The sequence below is a fragment of the Lytechinus pictus genome, chromosome 3 (genome assembly GCF_037042905.1).
Source record: "Lytechinus pictus isolate F3 Inbred chromosome 3, Lp3.0, whole genome shotgun sequence".
Taxonomy (NCBI): Eukaryota; Metazoa; Echinodermata; class Echinoidea; order Temnopleuroida; family Toxopneustidae; genus Lytechinus; species Lytechinus pictus.
In genome coordinates this window covers 46400501-46420631 of record NC_087247.1, presented here as the reverse complement: position 1 = coordinate 46420631, position 20131 = coordinate 46400501, and the positions used below count along the sequence as shown (strand labels likewise).

The following is a 20131-nucleotide window of genomic DNA, read 5'->3' as shown; positions in this document are numbered from 1 at the left end:
TTACAAAGATAAGAACGCGTTAAGAAGATTTTCAGAATACCGATTTGCAATGATTTTAGCGTCTTCTTATCTCAATGAGATAAGATAAAAGATAAGAACAAAGATAAGAACGTTTTCAGAATACCACCCCTGGGCGCTGCGCTGCAAGCCAGCAAAGTGAAGAAACACTGCGCGCTAGTAGAAAATTTTACGTTGTAAGAGCGCATTTCATTGGCTAATTCGGCTTAGTAGGGGATCGGAGTGGCGCCTTAATCGAGCGCCAAAGTTAGAATACGAATTTGGAGGTACATTAGCGCTCCATTAAATGGGTAACTTATGAGGAAAGTTAATTGGAAACTTACGAGACTTTTCAGAATATCCCCCCTGAGGATTATCTTTTGCGTTTGGGGGGACGCCTATTGTTGCGCCCCCCCCCAAACACAAAAGATAATCCTCTGCTCCGCCGCCAATGTTGGTGCCTAACTGAAGGACTGGGGCTCTGCATATGCATCCCCTGACGACCACCCCCCCCCCCGGCCCCCTCAGCTAGGCGCGCGGGCTCTTGCTGTCTCATTATTCTCTGTTGTGGAAGGTCAACCGACCGTATATATACCGGCCGCGGCGCAAAATTTGAACTTTCTACCGTATAGCAACATAGACATGGTAGTTCTTTAGTATTATCAATGATTTTAAACATCCGAAAATCAGTATGCCACTCAGCAGGAGCCCCGAATCTATGCAACACATCTCTTCTGGAGTCGAAGGAGTGGTAAAAAATTACCAACTTGAGTTGAAATTCGGATTCATCAGCGAGAAAGATGCGAATGGGAGGGATGCCATGCAGAGGGATGCTTTCTTCCACATCTCCGCCGTACTCGATCAATACCGGAGTCGCCGGATTAGGGTGGGGGATCGGGTGGTCTATGATTTGTATCTAGCACCGAAAGGCTACAGGGCAGAATCTGTTCATATCCTTGATCAGGAATCCGTAACAGAGCCTTTGGAAACTGAAGTTTATGATGATTTGCTTTGTGAAAATGACTGGTTTCGAGGAAGTGCACTGCCCATCAACCACCAACCTTCAGCAAGTGGTGATAACAAAGCGAAAGGTCACAAACAAAATAATGAAGGTAAAAATAAGATTGGCCTTTCGATCGCCAATTCCCAAATTATCCTAGACAGCTGGCAGCCGTCTGTTTCAAGGAGTTTTTTAATGTTTTTAGTTTGTTTTATTTCTCCTCGTACACAGACGGCTCGCTATCGTGCAGCCACCATCAGGGGATTAACAAATGAAAAATCCCCCCGACGGGGCTCATCGATTTTTGTCTTTAGTTCATAAAAATATATAAAAAGAACTGTACCAAAATAAAGATTATTATTTTGTTTTGGTCTGAAATGCACCAAAACAGGAAAAAAATAAATTTAAAAGGGGGAAAAACAGTGACTTACTTCGGCTGTCGCGTAACTCCCACCACTTCCCTGGTTGATCCGAACTTAATACATAAACATATGGCCATTGAGTCCCTGTACAGATTGAGCTACGACTTCGGTCTCTGTATTTGGTGAGTGGAGCCATCGGAGTTCAGCGGAACAACCAACATAACAGAGACCGAAGCTTTTGGTTTAAAATTATCCATGAAAAGGATCTGCAATGTCATGAACTGAAGTGTGATGCCTCGTTCTAACAGTACACTACACTACAGTGTGTATCCATGCTCTCATAATTGATTATGACCTTGGATTGTAGTAAAGTTACTCCGAATTAAGAATTAAATTGAGATATAAACCTGCATGAAACATTTTTGTTTTCATTCATTTTGTTTTGTCTTAGACTTGGTCTAAATTGAATAATAAAAAGAATTCTCCGAAAACACTAGATCTAACATTACGTTAGACCATGGCATGGAGGTTGACTGTCATTGCCTAAAACAAAATGCATTGACTCTGCAATACTTGTGATTGTATTTTGATTGTTGTAATTTGCTAGAGGATTACCAGAGAGTCTACGGTGATGAGTTACAGGGCAGTAAATCAGAATTTACATATCAGAACGGGGCGATTCCATGCTAGAAAAATCAGCCATTTTCGCAACATTTTTCAACCTACTGTCCAATCAAACAAGGAACTTCAATTTCTTTTGTGGTTATAATAAAGTAGCACTGGGTAGTCACATAAAAAATGACAACTGTCAAAAATATGTTGTCCATGGGTGAATTAGAGGTGAAAATATTGCGTGTCGTACGGGACATTTCTGAGTCCCGTACGACACAACATTTTCACCTATAATTCACCCATAATCAAACATTTTTTTTTGGTACTGGTAATCAGTTTTTCACATGACTATCCATTATAACTGTATTATTGACAAAAAATAAATTTTAATTGCTCGAGCAATCAGCTAAGAGACTTGAAATTGTTGTCGAAATGTCCCGTACGCCACGTATGGAATCGCCCAATGTATACTAAAGATAATGTTTCGGACAACTGAATCTCCTTTAATATGCTGGTCCATTGTAGGTTCAACAGGAAAACAGAGGAAGAAAGGACGACGAGGAAGAGGAGGGCGCCGGGGACATGGACAAAACAATGAATCCACAGAACCTAGATCAAATCACTCTACTTCAACTCCATGTAGTGGAAGAAAAGAAAATGGTATGATTTTTAACTGTTTGTGATAAACAAGAAAATAAGAGTGTTCATTGTCAAGTATATTGAGCACAAACAAGTAAGCCTACAGTCAGTATTTATATACATATCAATATATTTTGAATATCTTATTTTAGAAATGATTCATGCAACTGGTAGAAAAGAGAAGAACGTCATAATGCATGATTTGTAAGTTATTTCTGAGTAAGAAGCTTCATCACTAATTACATACTGTCATCAGGAAAAAAAAACACATAATATCCAAGTATCTGAAATTGGGATGAGTACATGTACATGTATGCATGAGTATGACTAATTGGCAGCCAATTAGAATTGAGGTTTCCATGTTAACTACCATAATTGTACCTCTTCATGAAATGGCCCCCAGACTAACTCACTTCTAGTTGCATGTGGTAAGGTCCCTCAAGTCTGTACAGTCCCCCTTGTCTGAGCACATGCTTATCTGCGTGATTCTAGTAAAAGAAGATACGCAATGACCACCACTTTATAGATGCAATACACATAAAGGTATTTATTCAAAATCCAACTCAAAATGGTGGAAAAATAATTAATTTTAGGCATTTCATGCGACCTGCTCAAAATGCGGCCTTATCAAAATCCCAGAATCGTGTCTAAAGCGAATTGGTGCACAGACATGGGGCACCATTTATTTTTTCAATCTGAAAATGACTGACTGGGTTTTTTTCTAAGAAAATCATATATTTCTTTCAAATATTTATGAGATTTTTGGCACGCTTATTCATAAGAATATAAGGAACATTATCAACTAAAAAGTTTTGTGAAAAGAAAATCATATTAAATCTTATGTCAAATAGTTGGGTACGCAGACACAGGGTCCACCTTCATACGTGAATTACAGTGAGTGATTTCAAGTTTGGTGTGTGTGTTTGTGTTGGAAGATCAATTTAGAATCTTTTGAAGCTCTAGCACCTGTAATGTCAGTTTACAAATATGATCCAAAATCACATTATTGATAGCTCAACACCTGGTGAAATTAATCCCAAAACCAATTTTCTTATTTTTGTCATCCACAGGGTAGGAAATAATTTTCATTTGTAAGGCGTTTAAGGGCTATCTCTTTTCCCATACTGGGGCTATTGAAGAATTTCAGGGCAATTTCTTTCATTTTAAGGGCTACTTTTTAGGGGTAATGAGCAATTATGCAGTAAAAGAAAATATCATTATTCCTCCATATAAGATTGATTTTCTAAATCTTAGATATCATTTGTGACAGATCTTAGGGTAGCTCTAGAAAGAATGCATGGTTGCCCCAAGGCATGCATTTTAGTGGAATTTTAGGGGTAATTTGGGCTGTCACGAGGGCGAAATTGCCCGTAGCCCTCGTGTATTTCTACAATGGTCATACAGAAAAGATCAATTTTTGTGAAAGGTGGCTTGCTTTTGGACATCTGTTGTTTGTTGCTTTGACCTTTGCTTATTGTCATGTTCTGTATGAAAGTAATTAATGTGCATTTATAGTTCTGAAAGCTCATTCATTGGGCAAAGAGGAAGTTACAAGAAACTTCATTGAAATGAGTTGCAAATTTGCCAATAATTTATAAATTTAACCTACACATATTGATATATGGCAATAAATCCATACTGAGCAAAAAGTACACCAGCTGTCAATTATATACTTGCATAATTATAAGGTATGACTTACAATCAATTCTATGACCAAAATTTGACTAGCAGGTAATTGCAAGGTTTTTGCAGTGCCTTGTATGCTACCTGCATGCACCTAATTATACTAGTATTGTTCCCTTCCCTCAGGCTTAATCCCTCCAAAGAAAAGCTTCTTGCTCTTCACAGGCCAAGGTGTTTATATATAATGCTGGCAGCATGCACATTTTATTGTTCATCAAAGAATGGCCTTCATCCCTCATTAGCAAACAAAAGGCATTGCATACACATAGGTGTACTAGTATAGTGTCAAGGGCTATAATACCCCACTGATCAGCCTTTATCCCTATTATGTTCAGTGGAGACTAGAGAGAAGAAGTGTGTGGGATGGTGGTTGTAGTGATGGGGGGGGGGGGGGTCATAAATGTTGAATGGGTGAGTTAAAATGAATAAGGAAATAGCTGTGCCTTTTGATGCTCTTGATTTGATGAATGGATAATGATTCAATATTATATTTTAAATGGTGCATGAAAATAACTATAACTCCATGACAAAATAAATGGTGCATGAAAATCAATATAACACCATGATTTGATAAATGGTGCATATATCACAAAGCTAGCACAAAAGCCATTCAAATTTTATTTATCAGGCATTAAAGCCAAATTAAATTTAAGTTTTTAGCTGGCACAAATAGTCAAATTCACTTACGTGCCAATAAGAATAAAATAATAAGATAGATTATGTTGGTTGATAGCCTATATTGTTCTTGGTGCGAGGATGTTTTATGGTTTAGAGTTGATGATAATCATAACATGTATGACTATGTCACATGATGTTGAAATAAAATTTGTATTTAATAAGTTTAACAAGTTCAAATTCTTATTTATGATCTTTACATGGTGTTCAATTCTTTATATAATTTTGATAGTTTCATATCTACTGCAGATTGCTTTGCTGTGTAAGAGTGCAAGTACATGTATTAAAATGCGAGAATATTTTGCTGAATTCAACTTTTGAATTAGAATTCAATGAAAAATATTGGATGTATTGAAGAGTGTTTTTGTCCATCGTTTGATTTTATTTTTTATATTTTTGACGGAGGGTAAAGATTAATCAAGATTTATGACCTGTAGCATGGCTGCAGGTTTGGTGATTTTCTTTTTGAAAAAAAAAAGAGACAACAGAAGATTAATTTGTTAAAATTAGATTTTTAAACTTATTGTTTAAATTATTTTTTCTCAAATTGTCAAACAATGGCATGAAAAATAATTGTCAATTAGTCTTACCTTGGGGGTTACAGCTACATGTATATCAAACATAAATTTTACTCAAAATATCATTCATTTGGGTATATTAGTCACAAAGCCAAATTTTGTGTTAAAAACTTAAAAAGTGACCCTAAAGCATGAACTTAAAACTAAAAGTAATGTTTACATGTAGTTTTGATTACTGTCTATTTGAGTTTTATAATATGCTCTGTGTGTATCTAGTTGAGGCTTTGTGTTTTTCTTTAAAAGCGCTAAACCTTAATTTGATTTCAGAGACTGTCATGGAAAACAACCTAAAACATGTCAGGATTGACAAAGTACATAATCTATAGTTGGTTGTTATCATTGATTTCTTTTGGGGTTTAGAATACATTTTGGACAATACAGTTTTCAGGACGAATTTTTAAAAATATTACAACTCATCCGTTGTTTGGGGTACATTTTTTTTGGTTAAAGAACAGATTCTAAAATGAACTCAGTAATAGTAATGGAGAGGATGGAGAGGATTATAGTGTGTAACAGTCAAACTGAGGATGTGTTCATTATGAGATTCTTTTTTATCAATTTTTTTATGAAGAAGTTTGATACATGTACATCATGTGATAAATTAAGAAAAAGACATAAGAAACATTTCACCATTAAAATCGAACAAAGGAACTTCAAATATCAGAGGAAAAAAGCGATACTCAAATCTAATTACGGCTGATTATATACATCTTCAGTTCTAACATTTATGTATTATAGGACATTTCACTGTCAAAATAAAATTTTGTAGCTCATTTGCTTTCCATTGGTGTATGATTTATCAATTCAATTTTTCTCTTCCAATAAGGAGTTTACAGGTTAGAAACATAAAATATAGGGTTCCTTTCAAAGCAGTTAATTTGATTAACTTAATTAGAATCTGTTAATACTTTCATTAATTTTAAGTTTTTCTGAAGTTTTTTTAATGTATTTGTAGGATGAAAACTGGCTTGAAAATAAATACTTTACCCCCCATAAATATGTTTTTGTTTTGTTTACATACACTGTATGTCATTTTCAGGGTTGGCATCACTACTTATGTTTTCCAGAAGGCTCGTAAGGTACTAATATTTATATTTTATAAATTTTTAACAGGAAGTACTTGTCCAAATGCAACTCCAACAACCCAAACACAGCTTTCATGGTCTGAGAAGCAAAGAGAGCGTGGAAACATCTTCTACAAATCTGCTACTGAGGATTTTGGTAGCACAGTTCGTATCAGTAGACTTGAAAATGCCATCACTTGTTACAAGAGTGCGTTTTCATGCAGCAACAACAAAGAAGATGAAGCCTCAGCATTGAAGAATATTGGAATGGCGTCATGGAAGCTAGCAACAATTGCTCTTGAGAAGGAGACGGAGGAAACTGGGAAGGTAAGCCCACCATGTACACTGATTAATTAGACCTTTTTTGATTCAGACAATGTTCATTGTTTCAAGTTAAGACTTGTAGACAAATTCAGTCAGATATCTTGTAGTTTTCATGGTAATATCTTACTTGGGGCTTCAAGTATGCCTGATAAGATGACTTTTAAAGCTAAATGATAGTAGTTGCAGTAAAACACTAATTTTGTGAGAAAGTCTGTAAAACCAAGGTTAAGTAAGACTATATCATCGTGGATCTAGATCTGGTACAGTTACATAAACTGAACTTTGTGAAATCATAAAATCTAAGCTGAAATACGATCACACTGAAGATCGCCAACACAGATAGGCACACGTGGGACAGTGTATTATTATTGCTGGAATAAAGACCCGGCGGAAGTGACCGAATCCGCTCTTATTTTGCTTATTTCTCAGCAATTACACAATTTCTTCTCGAATCCTTTGGCACATATTTTTTATTCATACAAACAGACACTTGGGTGGTCATTATATTAGATTCTGTAAAAAGTTATTTTGAGATCGTTACCAGAACTGGAATTTAACTTTAACAAAGCAATGTACCTGACTAATTTTTAATGCCTGTCTACAGCTTTGGTGAATTAACTTCAGTGTCATCTAACATTCCAAAATTAGTCGAGTGAAGATACTGTCAAATCGTTCTTTAGCTGTTGATTCCTTGTGAATCAATTTATTATTGTTAAATTTATGTAATCTTCTTTCTCTCTCTAATTTGAATTTTGAAAGTGGCTCTTTTATCACTTATCTTACAAATTTATTGATTGGATACAAAAAAAACTACAGACAAATATATTCTTAAAATTTTATGCCATTTTGTGTTTTTTTTAATCAAAGATATTTTACATTGATTGGGCACACAATCAAATCAAAATTTCATACAAAATTGCAAAAAAAATTCCAGTGAATAATTTTTATTGTGTACAGAGTCTATTTACCGCATCATATCTGTTTTAGGACATACACATTGATTGGGATTGTGACATGCACTTTTTTTTTGTCTCACCTGAACGAAGTTCAGCAGAGACCTAATGATCACTTTTCCTGTTGGTCTGTTACAAAAATGTTAAAGTTTTTGTTCAACTTGCTCTCATTTCTTTATTCCTGCATCAATTAGGTTTATACTTGGTACATTTAATCTTTGGGGAAATACCACATGTGTCCTATAAGAATAATGGGGTCAAATGTCATCTAAGGGTCAAAAGGTCAAATGACATGAGGTCATGTTCATCTTTCTTCAAGTTTATGCTCACCTTGCTCTCGTTTCTTTAATTTCTGCATAAATTACATTAAAACTTACATTATATGATCCTAGGGTAATTTCATGTGTGTGTCCATGAGGTTGATGGGGTCAAAGGTCATTTATGGGTCAAAAGGTCAAATGATACAAGGTCATGTCCATCCTTTTTGTCTCACCTGCATAGCAGAGTGAGACTATAGGCGCCGCTTTTCCGACGGCGGCGGCATCAACACCAAATCTTAACCGAAGGTTAAATTTTTGAAATGACAGCATAACTTAAAAAGTATATAGACCTAGTTCATGAAACTTGGCCATAAGGTTAATCAAGTATTACTGAACATCCTGTCTGAGTTTCATGTCACATGACCAAGGTCAAAGATCATTTAGGGTCAATGAACTTTGGCCGAATGGGGGTATTTGTTGAATTACCATCATAACTTTGAAAGTTTATGGATCTGATTCATAAAACTTGGACATAATAGTAATCAAATATCACTGAAAATCCTGTGCAATTTTCAGGTCACATGATTAAGGTCAAAGGTCATTTAGGGTCAATGAACTTTGGCCAAATTGGGGGTATTTGTTGAATTACCATCATAACTTTGAAAGTATATTGGTCTAGTTCATAAAACTTGGACATAAGAGTAATCAAGTATCACTGAATATCCTGTGCACATTTCAGGTCACATGTTCAAGGTCAAAGGTCATGTAAGGTCAATGAACTTTGGCCATGTTGGGGGTATTTGTTGAGTTACCATCATATCTCTGTAAGTGTATTGGTCTAGTTCATAAAACGTAGACATAAGAGTAACCAAGTATCACTGAACATCTTGTGCGAGTTATAGTAGTTTTCAAAGTCAGCACTGCTGCTATATTGAATCGCGTGATGCAGGTGAGACCGCCAGAGGCATTCCACTTGTTTAAATTTTTGGTTCACCTTGCTCTCATTTCGCTATTTCTCAATTTTTTTCATCAATTTTGATCACACTTGGTTCAAATGATCCTTGGGTAATACCACATGTATGTTGAGGATGACGTTTCAAATGTCATGTACATATAGGTGCCAAAAGGTCAAGTTTTTGTTCAAATTGCTTGAATTTCTTCCTTTCTGCATCAATTGTGTTAGCACTTAGTAAAAATTATCCTTTGGTATTAATACCACAACTCCACAAGTGTGTTGAAGATGACAGGGTCAAAGGTCTTCAAGGGTCAAAATACTATATTGCATATTTTATTGATCAGGCGAGACTCTTGGTTTGTGAACCACCTTTTTTTGTGGGAGGGGGGGTGGGTTAAAGGTCAGAATTTTTTATTGACGAGTGGATACCAGGCGCGACCAAGGAAACGTAAAAAGGTCCCCTTTTTAAAGATAGGGCACATTACGTACGTAACGTAATAAGGGTGTCAAAAACACTAAAATAATGAAGAAAGGGGATATATTTTGCTAGGAAAACTATGCGAGTGTATAAAAAGACAAATACTTTATAAAGGATGTACTTTTGCCCCAACACTATACGTGTTTATGGTCCGATTACAGTATGGGTGTGTGGGGTGGTACTTAACCCAATGAAAGTAAAGGTAAAGCCGACGTCTGGGACATACATGTAAGAATTAAAATGTCGCTGTACTTGTTAGGGGGTCTATTCAGGGTATATTTGTCAAGGGTGCCGTTTAGTTTCTGATACTTGTAAAGGGAAGGGTTTCACATGCCAATACAGTGTACTTGTTAAGGTGTGCATTTTCAGAATATGGAAAATACTTGTTTAGGTTGCTATTCGAAACCCCACGGTCGCGCCTGGTATCCACCTATCAATGGAAGTGCCCCCCTCCCCCCTGCCATAAAGACACCATAGGCCTGTATTCTGAAGTCCAATTTAACTTGGGTCATGGTTTTAAATCTGTGGTACTAAAATGGGAAGCTAAAATGTGATTTGTATTTGCACTGTTTTTGTTCTGTTTACTGGGCTCTATCTTCATACATATACATTGATGGTGAGGAAAAATATTTCAAAAATCATCCTCTTCATCATTTGTGTGCCAAATGTGAGGATGAAGTAAATGGTTTAAACATTAAAGGTCAAGTTCATCTCAGAAAAAATGTTGTTTTTAATAAATACAGAAAAATCAGACAAGCATGATGCTGAAAATTTCATCAAAATTGGATGTCAGTAAAATAAGAAAGTTATGATGTTTTAAAGTTGTGCTTATTTTTCTCAAAATAGTTATATGTACAATTTAGTCACATGCCAAATAGAGAATCGATGATGTCCCTCACTCACTATTACTTTTGTTTTTTATTGTTTGAATCCTACAGTATTTACATTTTTACAGATTTGACAATAAGGACCAACTTGACTGAACCATAAAATGTTAATCAATGATAATTCCACATGTTCAGGGAGAAATAAAACCTTGTTTCACAGGACAATGAGGAGAAAATGAGAATATTTCATATTTCATATAATAAAAAAAAGAAATAGTGAGTGAATGATGTCATCAGTTCCCTCATTTGCATACCGACCAGGATGTGCATATAACTGTTTTGTGAAATTAAGCAAAACATCAAAATGTCATAACTTTCTTATTTTGAATCTGATTTTGATGAAATTTTCAGTGTTATGCTTGTTGAATTTTTCTCCTTTTATTCAAATCAACTTTTTGTTGGGGTGGACTTGTCCTTAAACAAAGATTATTAAATAAGTCCAGACTATGAGTTCTGTGGGACTGAAAAGCGTGAAATACATGTAACACCATATCATTTGTAATTGCTTGGAACACAAAGTATTAACAGTTTGGGGAGACTATTTGTTTCAAATTAAATTGTGTTATTTAATTGTTAATTATTATCTTCATTTTTTCTATAGAATATACTGAAGTCTTTCAAAGAAGCTTTGAAGTTCTTCTGCATGGCATATGTACTGAGGTCTTACAAGAATGCATCATGGGGAGAGAAGCTGGAAGAGTCATGGGAAAATTGTTTTGATGAGAGCTATGATTGGTTGGCAACGCTCAACACAAGTGGTATGTATTATGGAAGAACTTTTTTTTTCATTTTTGTAATTGGTCCATGTGAATATCATGAAGATCCATGTGCAAACAATAATTTGATCATAGTTTGAAATATATTCTTGCTCAAAATATGTTGATGCACTCTGTATTTTAGGAATATATCAGGAGCACAAGAACTAAAAATTATAAATGATGTTTTATAAAATTTAGTTTAAAAAAATATGAAATGAAATTCAGTTTTGGAGAAATGTTTGAAGACTTGTGGCACAGGTGTAATTTGGAGATAAATATATGGTAATGTAAATTAACTGAAACTAGCAGTTTTACCCATTGGTGTATCGGTATGGGAGTGGTGGGGTTGGTTGAAATAAATTTGCACCCCTATTGTATTTAACCTTTTTTTTAGAATTTTGACCAGGTTTAACAAACATACCAAACTTAACCTGTTTGCAAACAAATGATACCTTCAATTTTTATCATCAAGGGGATGAAAATGAATGTTGAATGAGCCCCTAAACATATATACCTAATTATTTTGGAGGAAATGGGTACCTGTTAGGGTATATACATGTACATATATACAGTGCGTCCCAGAAAAAAACGATACCGAGATTAGGCGACGATTTATCATAACTTAATCACAAATACAATAGACAAATGACCTACCAATGTAAAGCGTATAATCTTCTCTTTCATCTGATATTACCTAGATTATTCCCCATTCACGCATGAGTGAGCAAAACAATTTGAAGAAAGGATACCAAAAACTCATTTGGCGGGGGGTATCTGAATTTCAAAAAGAAAATCACATTTTTAAAAAGTTCAATATCTGCTCTTTTATTTGATACCTTAATCACAAAAAATGGTCAAGAAGTAAACAAGTTATGTTCCCTCGAAACAATGCTTGTATTTCCATAATTTCATTAAATAAACATGTTTTCACCGGTTTCCCACAGAAGCTATCGTATGGTCAACAAAAGACTTAATGCATGGCTGATCGTCAACAAAATGGAGTGTCAAGTGAGTTTGAACGCTAGCCTGTAGAACCTCTTAATTTTATAAAATTATTGAAATTCAAGCCTTATTTCAAATAACCAGAACTTTGTTATTTCTTGACCATTTTCTGTAATTGAGGTATCAAATTAAAGAGCAGATATTGAACTTTTTAGTAATTTGGTTTTCTTTTTGAAACCCAGGTACAGCCCGCCAAATGACTTTTTGGTATCCCCTCTTCAAATTGTTTTTGCTCACTCATGCGTGAATGAGAAATAATCTAAGTAATTTCAGATGAAAGAGGAGCTTTATAATGGTAGGTCATTTGTCTATTGTATTTGTGATTAAGTTATGATAAATCATCGATTAATCTCGGTTTCGTTTTTTGTGGGACGCACTGTATACTACATAGGTGTGTATAACTCACAAAAAGTGTAGCGCTAACTTTATTACAGCATTGGAGAAACTGATAAATGTGCCGCTGAATAGACTACCACTGCCCAACATGATTATTCATTTGAGTTGTAATGGATACCGATTACGATCTTAAAATAACCAACAAAAAAGGGGTTTTCTCATAAATCAATAATAATAATAATAATAATGATGATGATAATGATAATAATAATTGATAGTAATAATAATAATATTAATGATGATAATGATAATAATAATTGATAGTAATAATAATAATATTAATGATGATAATGATAATAATTAATAGTAATAATAATAGTAATAGTAATAATGATAACAATGATATTAATAATAATAGTAATAATGATAATAGTAATAATTATTATTATTATAATTATAGTAATAATAGTAATAATAATAATGGTATATTTACCCAGGGAAGCCACTCTAGTTCTGAAAACTGTTCTCCCAGTGGGCCCTGCTACTATTATTACCTGGCTTTAGCTGGGCTGCCTAGGTGCTCAAAGCATTCAAGGAATTTCTTCATACCGGGTACCCATTCACCTCACCTGGGTTGTGTGCAGCACAATGTGGATAAATTTCTTGCTGAAGGAAATTACACCATGGCTGGGATTCGAACCCGTGACCCTCTGTTTCAAAGTCAGAAGACTAATCCACTGGGCCACAATGCTGCACTATCAATGTGATCTATCTTTTCAACTAAAAAGTTTTGAGCAAATAACTTATTAGAAGTGTCAATTTATTGACTGACTTCTTTGACTCGGAAAATTGAAATCCAAACATAAGTAGATTTTTAGGATTCCTTTTTTTACCCAATATTGAGAGTGAATTTAGTGGGTTTTTTTTTGTTATATGTGCTCATTTAAGTATCTCTTGTATTCACACAACAGTTGGAAATCATTTTTTAAACATATATATTGCATTGATAATCTGGATAGATATAGCAATTCAAAAATCACAGGGATTTGAGCAATGAACTGTGTTCATGACCAGTGCAATAAAATACCAAAATATCAGGTGTGATCTTTTCTTAATAAATGATAAGTGACCACATCACTGAACCATGATTGGAATTGGAAAGAGAAATCATTGAAATGAATTCTGAAAATGGCTTGTGACTTTCAGAAAGTGATAATTTTGCATTTAATGTATGCTAACCCAGGCATGACTAAATGGATCGATATCATTGATTCCATTTTCAAACAAACTATCCAAGAAGTAAAGGTGCTGTTCTAACAAGTTATTTGTTCAAAATAATTTCATTAACAAGTTACGCCATTTTGAATAGGACAAATACTTTTTAAAAACATATTTTTACTCGGCAACGAAAGGGGACAGACGCACAAATAATGATGTTATATTTGATGAGCTAGAATATATATTGCTTGATATTCAACAATTCAAGAGGCTGGAAAACCCCTGCCTGTAAACTGATGACTTGGCAGTGATCTATTAGATTTGAAAACAGCCTGTTTCAGGAAAAGATTTCATTTTTTAAGTGAATTTTTTTCCCGATGTCTTAATTTTCAGGGAGAATAGCTGGTTTCAGTGAGCTCATAGGTTATCTGCCGGACTGTGGACTAAAGGCTAATGGATACATTCAGTATGCAACACTTCTCTTTCATGAGGGTCTTACTTCCTGGCAAGATGGAGAATACAAGGACTGTTACAGGTCAGTATTTGGATCATGATATGTAATAAGTTCACTCATGTCTGATTCTCTCTGATCAATATGAAAGAAATATAGGCAAAACAAACACCTACTGCAACACTATAAATGATAATACTCCATTATAACCTCTACTGCAACACTATGGGGTGTTGCAAGTAACCTGTTTTTAATCAGTTGCAATTATACAGTTTGATTTTGATTATAGCATATCAATACTTTCTGTTGCAAGAAGTAAAGCAGTATTCAAATTTGAATTTGCAATTATTTGCAAGATGTCTAATTGATCTCGGGATGTAAGATTACCTTGCCATTGATCACAAGTTTCTAACAATTATTTCACTTCTTAAAGCTATTTGATACAGTTGCTGCTACTATGGCTATGTGTATACTGCTATGACTCCTCCTGTTTCTTCTGCTCCTTCTTCTTATTGTCCTCCTACTCTTTCTCTTCTCCCCCCTCCTGTCTTTTTGTCCTCTTCCCCTGCCCATATGTTTTAGGTTATATTTCTTAAATTCAAAAGAAGATTAAAAAGAAATTATGATATCTTAATTTTCAGGAAGCAGAAGCAATATAATATTGTTGGGTATGGCAATTTTTTTAAAAGCCCAACTCATGATAATTGAAGAGGAGATTATGCTTTTCCTTGATTGATAAATGTGTATTCTGTATATTAGGTACATGAAGGAATGCTACTTTCCTATCCAAGAAGCAGACAGGCTCAGTGAAGGAGATAGTTATATCAAGGGTGAAGTGGAAGTCTTACTGGAAGATGTCTACCTCCACACATGTGTTGCTGAGTCTAGCATGGCACGAGCAACAGGTTTGCACCTCTAAGAAAGTTTTTGTAGTGACAACCCTCCCCCTTCTCTCCCTAAGGGAGTCATAAAATTTGATTGGAGAATTTTCTTTAGTGGAGTAATGTATCTTCTGCCCTCTTAATTCTTGAATGTTTAACTAGTTTTTCTTTACATTTTGTAGTCTAGAAAATAGGTCATTATTGTAATTATTTCAACGCAAGTGAAATTTAAATTTATGGTAAAACATTAATATCAGGGGTAGATCCAGGATTTACAACAAGGGGTCCCACTTAAAACAATGACCAGCAGAATGAATATTAGAAAAAGAAAAATTGGGTCTGGTTGGAGGAAGTATCGCTCAACACCCCACTCCCTGACATTCCTGCTATACTTTAATGCAAAATTCATTGTTAGTATTATCTATACATTTTTCTGTCTCCCAGCTGATAACTTGCTTAAAGAACATTTCAAGAATGATGAAACGGTGAACACTGATACAATTTGGACAGTGATAGACTTCTACAAACAAGCAGCTGTGTTGTGCAGGGACAAGGACCTTGAACAGGAGGCTATAGCTTACAGTCGACTTGGACGCGTCTATGGCAAGGTGAGTTTTTAACAGCTCACTTTAATGTTCAGGACTTGATTGAGATATTTTTGTACTTTTGTGCTTTCTGTCTATGTTTAATTAGTTCAAATATGATAGGGTTTTACCCAAGAAAGGTGAAGCATTTGCCATCAATATTCTGAAGTTGTATGTGTTTTTCATTGATCACCATATTTCAATGGCTATTTGTAAACCTCCATTTACAAATTGAATGCTGTTAGAAATATAGTTTATAAAGCAACATAAGAATACTTTTTTTTTAAAGCTGTTTTCAGTTATGTATATTATCTTTTGGAAATGAATAAAGATGAGTTCAAGAATTCCATGAGATTGTTTTATGTGAGTGAAAAATATTCAGCTTTCTCATTTTGATAATTTATTCTGATATGTATGACCATTTAGGCACCCTCACAATATCAAGTCAAATTATCGTGACCTCTTAGCTGATCATGGATAACTCTGTAATTGTGAGCATTTGAAGTTAGTACGAATATTCTTTACTCTTGGGTGATTAAGAGAAACAAAAATAATAAAACATAATGCTGCTGATAATTTATTAAAGGTACCTTAATTGTAATAAATCTCAATCAATCGTTTTCTTTTAGGTGCTCAATTTGTCTTCCAGAGGAAAGGATTACTACAAGAAAGCTATTCAGCTGGCTCTCAGTATGACTCCAAGGACATTCCATGGTGTTGGTGAGTGTACTCTTATAACTTTACTAATAAAACATGTTGTTACAATCAGTCCTGTTTAAGTCACAGTACTTGATGCAAATGCTACCATTTATTTCTATTCTTTTTTATTGATTTTTTTTTTGGGGGGCAAGATGGAAAATATTTATGTAATTTAAGTTGAATCACATCTGGCTCCAAATATGATATGTCCTTGAACTGTCAATAGATTTGTATTGTATTGTTGATTCTTGTAGATTGGTTTAAGGAGTCCACTGCCTTTGTAGAGAATTTCCAGAAGCAGTTGAACAAGGAAGAAGAGGAAGACAAGGACAAGGAAGCTGCCCTGAAGGAGATGAAGGAAGATGTTGACAAACTCTCAAAGATGGCTGCTGAAATGTGTAATGTAGATTTCATCAAGGAAATCTACAAGACATGGCCACCCAGAGCTCCAGGGGCAAAGTTAGATGAGAAACTTGCTACCAAGAAGCTGCTCTTGAAGGCCATCAGTCACTATCACCCAGACAAGGTGGACAAAGAGGTTCATGGCAATAACTGGTTCTATTTCAGTGAAGAGATCACCAAGCACCTTAATATCAAGTATGCCAACCACAAGGGTGTGGAATAAATGGCATACCCATATTATCTCCTCTTTCTAAATGATCATGACTAGAATATTAAGAAATAAATTCTCAAGAAGAGAGTATTACATTCCATGCCACACAATATCTATGCAATATTACAACTACCTTGCCTACACACTTAACTGTGGCCTTTAACATTCGCATGTGAACTGGAGTGATTGGCAAAACTCTGCATATGAACTTCATTAAAAACCTTTCATACATGTAGTATATATAAGCAGCATTTGTTCATCACTAGTTGATAAGTCCTGTCCGTCCTAAATTGTATTTTAGACGGGTATCAAAACTCGAGTAGAGAAGATATATAAGGGATTATGAGGTATTTATGATTCTCCTTCACTGACAAAAGATCGTATGGTTTATTTTTTCATGAACAGATGTACTTTGTATATTAATGTGTGTTTCATGGGGGTTTATTGTATGTACTGCATGATTATTTGATTTAAGTTCTAGTTACAGTAGTTATAATGCTAGAAAAATATATTGAAAAGTGCCAAACTTTATTTTTTCTATTGTTAGGATGCTTGTGGTGTTAGTTGTTGTTGTGATGTGGAAAAAAAAACATTTGTTAAGGGGGTCATCAAAAAGATTTTATAAAAGAACTGTTGGGGGGGGGGTGAATGTTTGGTGGTATTTCTTGTTTGTCAAAAAGAGGAGAGACATTCCCCCTCCCTCTACGGATCCACCCCTGGGGAGCTTTTCATCAACATTTTTGACAAGTTGTCAGATCTGACAACTTTCCTTGATTTTGATTGGCTGAAAGTAACTGTTACTATGGTAACTGTAGGATACAACAGGACACGTTGGATAAAACATCTAACAAGTTCTTTCATGAAATGCTCCCCTGGATATATAACACTAGATCTTTGCAACTTTTCTTCTAAATTTTCATCTTCACCATTGTCATTATTGGCAACACTGCTTCACTGTTTGCATCCTCACTTAGTTAGTATCCTGACTGTCTTCACCATCAAAGTCTTCTCATGATTAGCATTGTTCATGTCAACACTTATACAACTATGACTACCATCCTACTTATCACTGCCATCGTCTCCATTACTATCAACAATTACCACCAAAATGTGTTGAAGTTATAGTTCAGTTCTGATCATGTGATTCTTGTGTCAGAAAAATATCTTTTAAAAGCAATCAGAAAATGTTTGATTACTTCAATGTAATCATTTGGTTTTTGGCATGAGAATTTGAGATTATGGAACTTAATTTCCGCAAAAGATAGTTGCTTTACATGTTCACATAGAAATATACTGTATAGAGAACTGTACGCAAATTTGAAAAAAAAACAAGGTATTAAGATATTTTCTGTAATATTTACGATATGAGGCTGAATAAAAGGAGCAATCTTTTTCTGTTTATTATGTTAGTATATTCTTTGTAAGATGAAAAGAACATGTGGTCAGAAGTAACTTGACATCTTTCCCAGAACTGAGCTTTCCATTTTGAGTGACATTTAAAGGTGAAGTCCACCCTGAAAATTCATAAAAGAATAACAAATTCGTCAGACTTTTGATGTCTCATGCGAGCAGCTCTCAAATTTGTTGTGTAATAACATTGTTTGTAAATCTTGATGAAGGAATATTTCTAGTTTGATAGAAATCTGCTTTCTATTGTCTGATTGTATAGTGAAGGCACAAGTAAAATCATTTTCAGGGTTTCTGAGAATAGGGCATTTTATAGAATTCAGTTTGCATATGAGAGGCTGCTTGTATATATGTATTGCAACAAAATAAAAACTTTGGAAATCTCTTAATACATTGTTCTTAGATGTTTTGACAAAACCATCATGTTTCTCTTATTCTACTTTTATCTAATCCGACTTGATGTGAACGTTGACTTATTCTATAATGCCATTTCAAGTATTTATTTCATTTGGAAGTAATAGTATTTGGTATTGGTGAATTACATGCCAATGTGTAATGTTTTCAGGATTATTCTTTCTAGTGTAATGTTATTTCTAGCCTGGTTTTGTTCATTCAAAGAAACATCTTCAAAATCATTCAATGTGAATGTTTCCCTTTTTTCAGTATGCTAATCTTGTCACTTGATTTGCAATAAACCCAGAGTTTTGCAAGAAATGCAATAAGTTTTGTTTCTTTTATTTTTCTCTTGAAATTCAATTGTCAAATACCTAATGGCAGCGTGTCAAAGCTGGTCATTAGAATCAAATTCAGGGCATGTACTTGTGTCACCATCGCCAACACTTTGACCTGGGCTCACTGCGTCACATGCAGCTGCCCAACCCTACAGAGTCACTGTCCCAAATACAAACACTTCTCTTCATATATACCTAGGATGGCTCGGCTGTGGAATTCACTTCCCGCCAACACATTCCCTCTAGCTCCCAACATGGACAGATTCAAAAATAATGTTAATACATATTTGATTAGCTTCATACGTGGCAGCTATGGGCCACTTTTCATCATTTTGTGATGGCAACATCAGGCCCAAAGAATAATCTATTAAAAAAAAGTCCATCTAAAGCTTTGGTAAAGGGTCAATAATATGATTGCACTTATCTTGCAAAAGTGCAGTGACATCTTTTTTTCAGAGTTTGTTGATTCTTGGTGCAAATGTGAACTTTGGTTTGTACCCTCTCTCAGTATTGTTTGGATTTCTCACTACAGAGGACCTTTGAGCACTTACCTTATCAGGCAGCTTCATACAAAGATCATACCGTTAAATTTTTTAACCCTTTCCATCATTATTATAAAATGTTTGGATATTGTTATTTAAACTGGGCTCACAATTTCACCTGATCAAATAAAGTCAATAAAAGTGCTTTTATTTCATATCATCACCAGAAGTTTTGTAATGTAAAATGGGCATTAAACCGTAACAATCATTTCACCTATAAGGGGGGGGGGGGGTTGCCTTGAAAGAGGCTTGCCTGGTATTCATCGCATATGTGCCTTATTATCATAATTGCTGTACTGTGGAAGAGCAAATTATACATGTACATGTAGCTCATTTAATTAGAATGTGAAATTTGTTGTGTGTTTATCTCTGTCCTGCCTCTATATTTCTATGTCTAGCCGATATCTTGAGACAATACTTTTCCGTGAATCTTTTTCAAAGA

The 20131-nt window shown here is 34.7% G+C and overlaps 1 protein-coding gene across 1 annotated transcript; it reads left to right on the top strand.

Moving 5' to 3' along the window:
• Positions 1-549: 549 nt before the first annotated feature.
• LOC129257136 (uncharacterized) lies at positions 550-19830 on the top strand. The gene is made up of 9 exons (XM_054895393.2): positions 550-1109; positions 2497-2631; positions 6660-6937; positions 11069-11225; positions 14175-14316; positions 14992-15137; positions 15558-15721; positions 16327-16417; positions 16651-19830. The coding sequence occupies exons 1-9, from the start codon at positions 689-691 to the stop codon at positions 17019-17021; spliced, it is 1905 nt and encodes a 634-aa protein (XP_054751368.2). The 5' UTR covers positions 550-688; the 3' UTR covers positions 17022-19830.
• Positions 19831-20131: the final 301 nt, after the last annotated feature.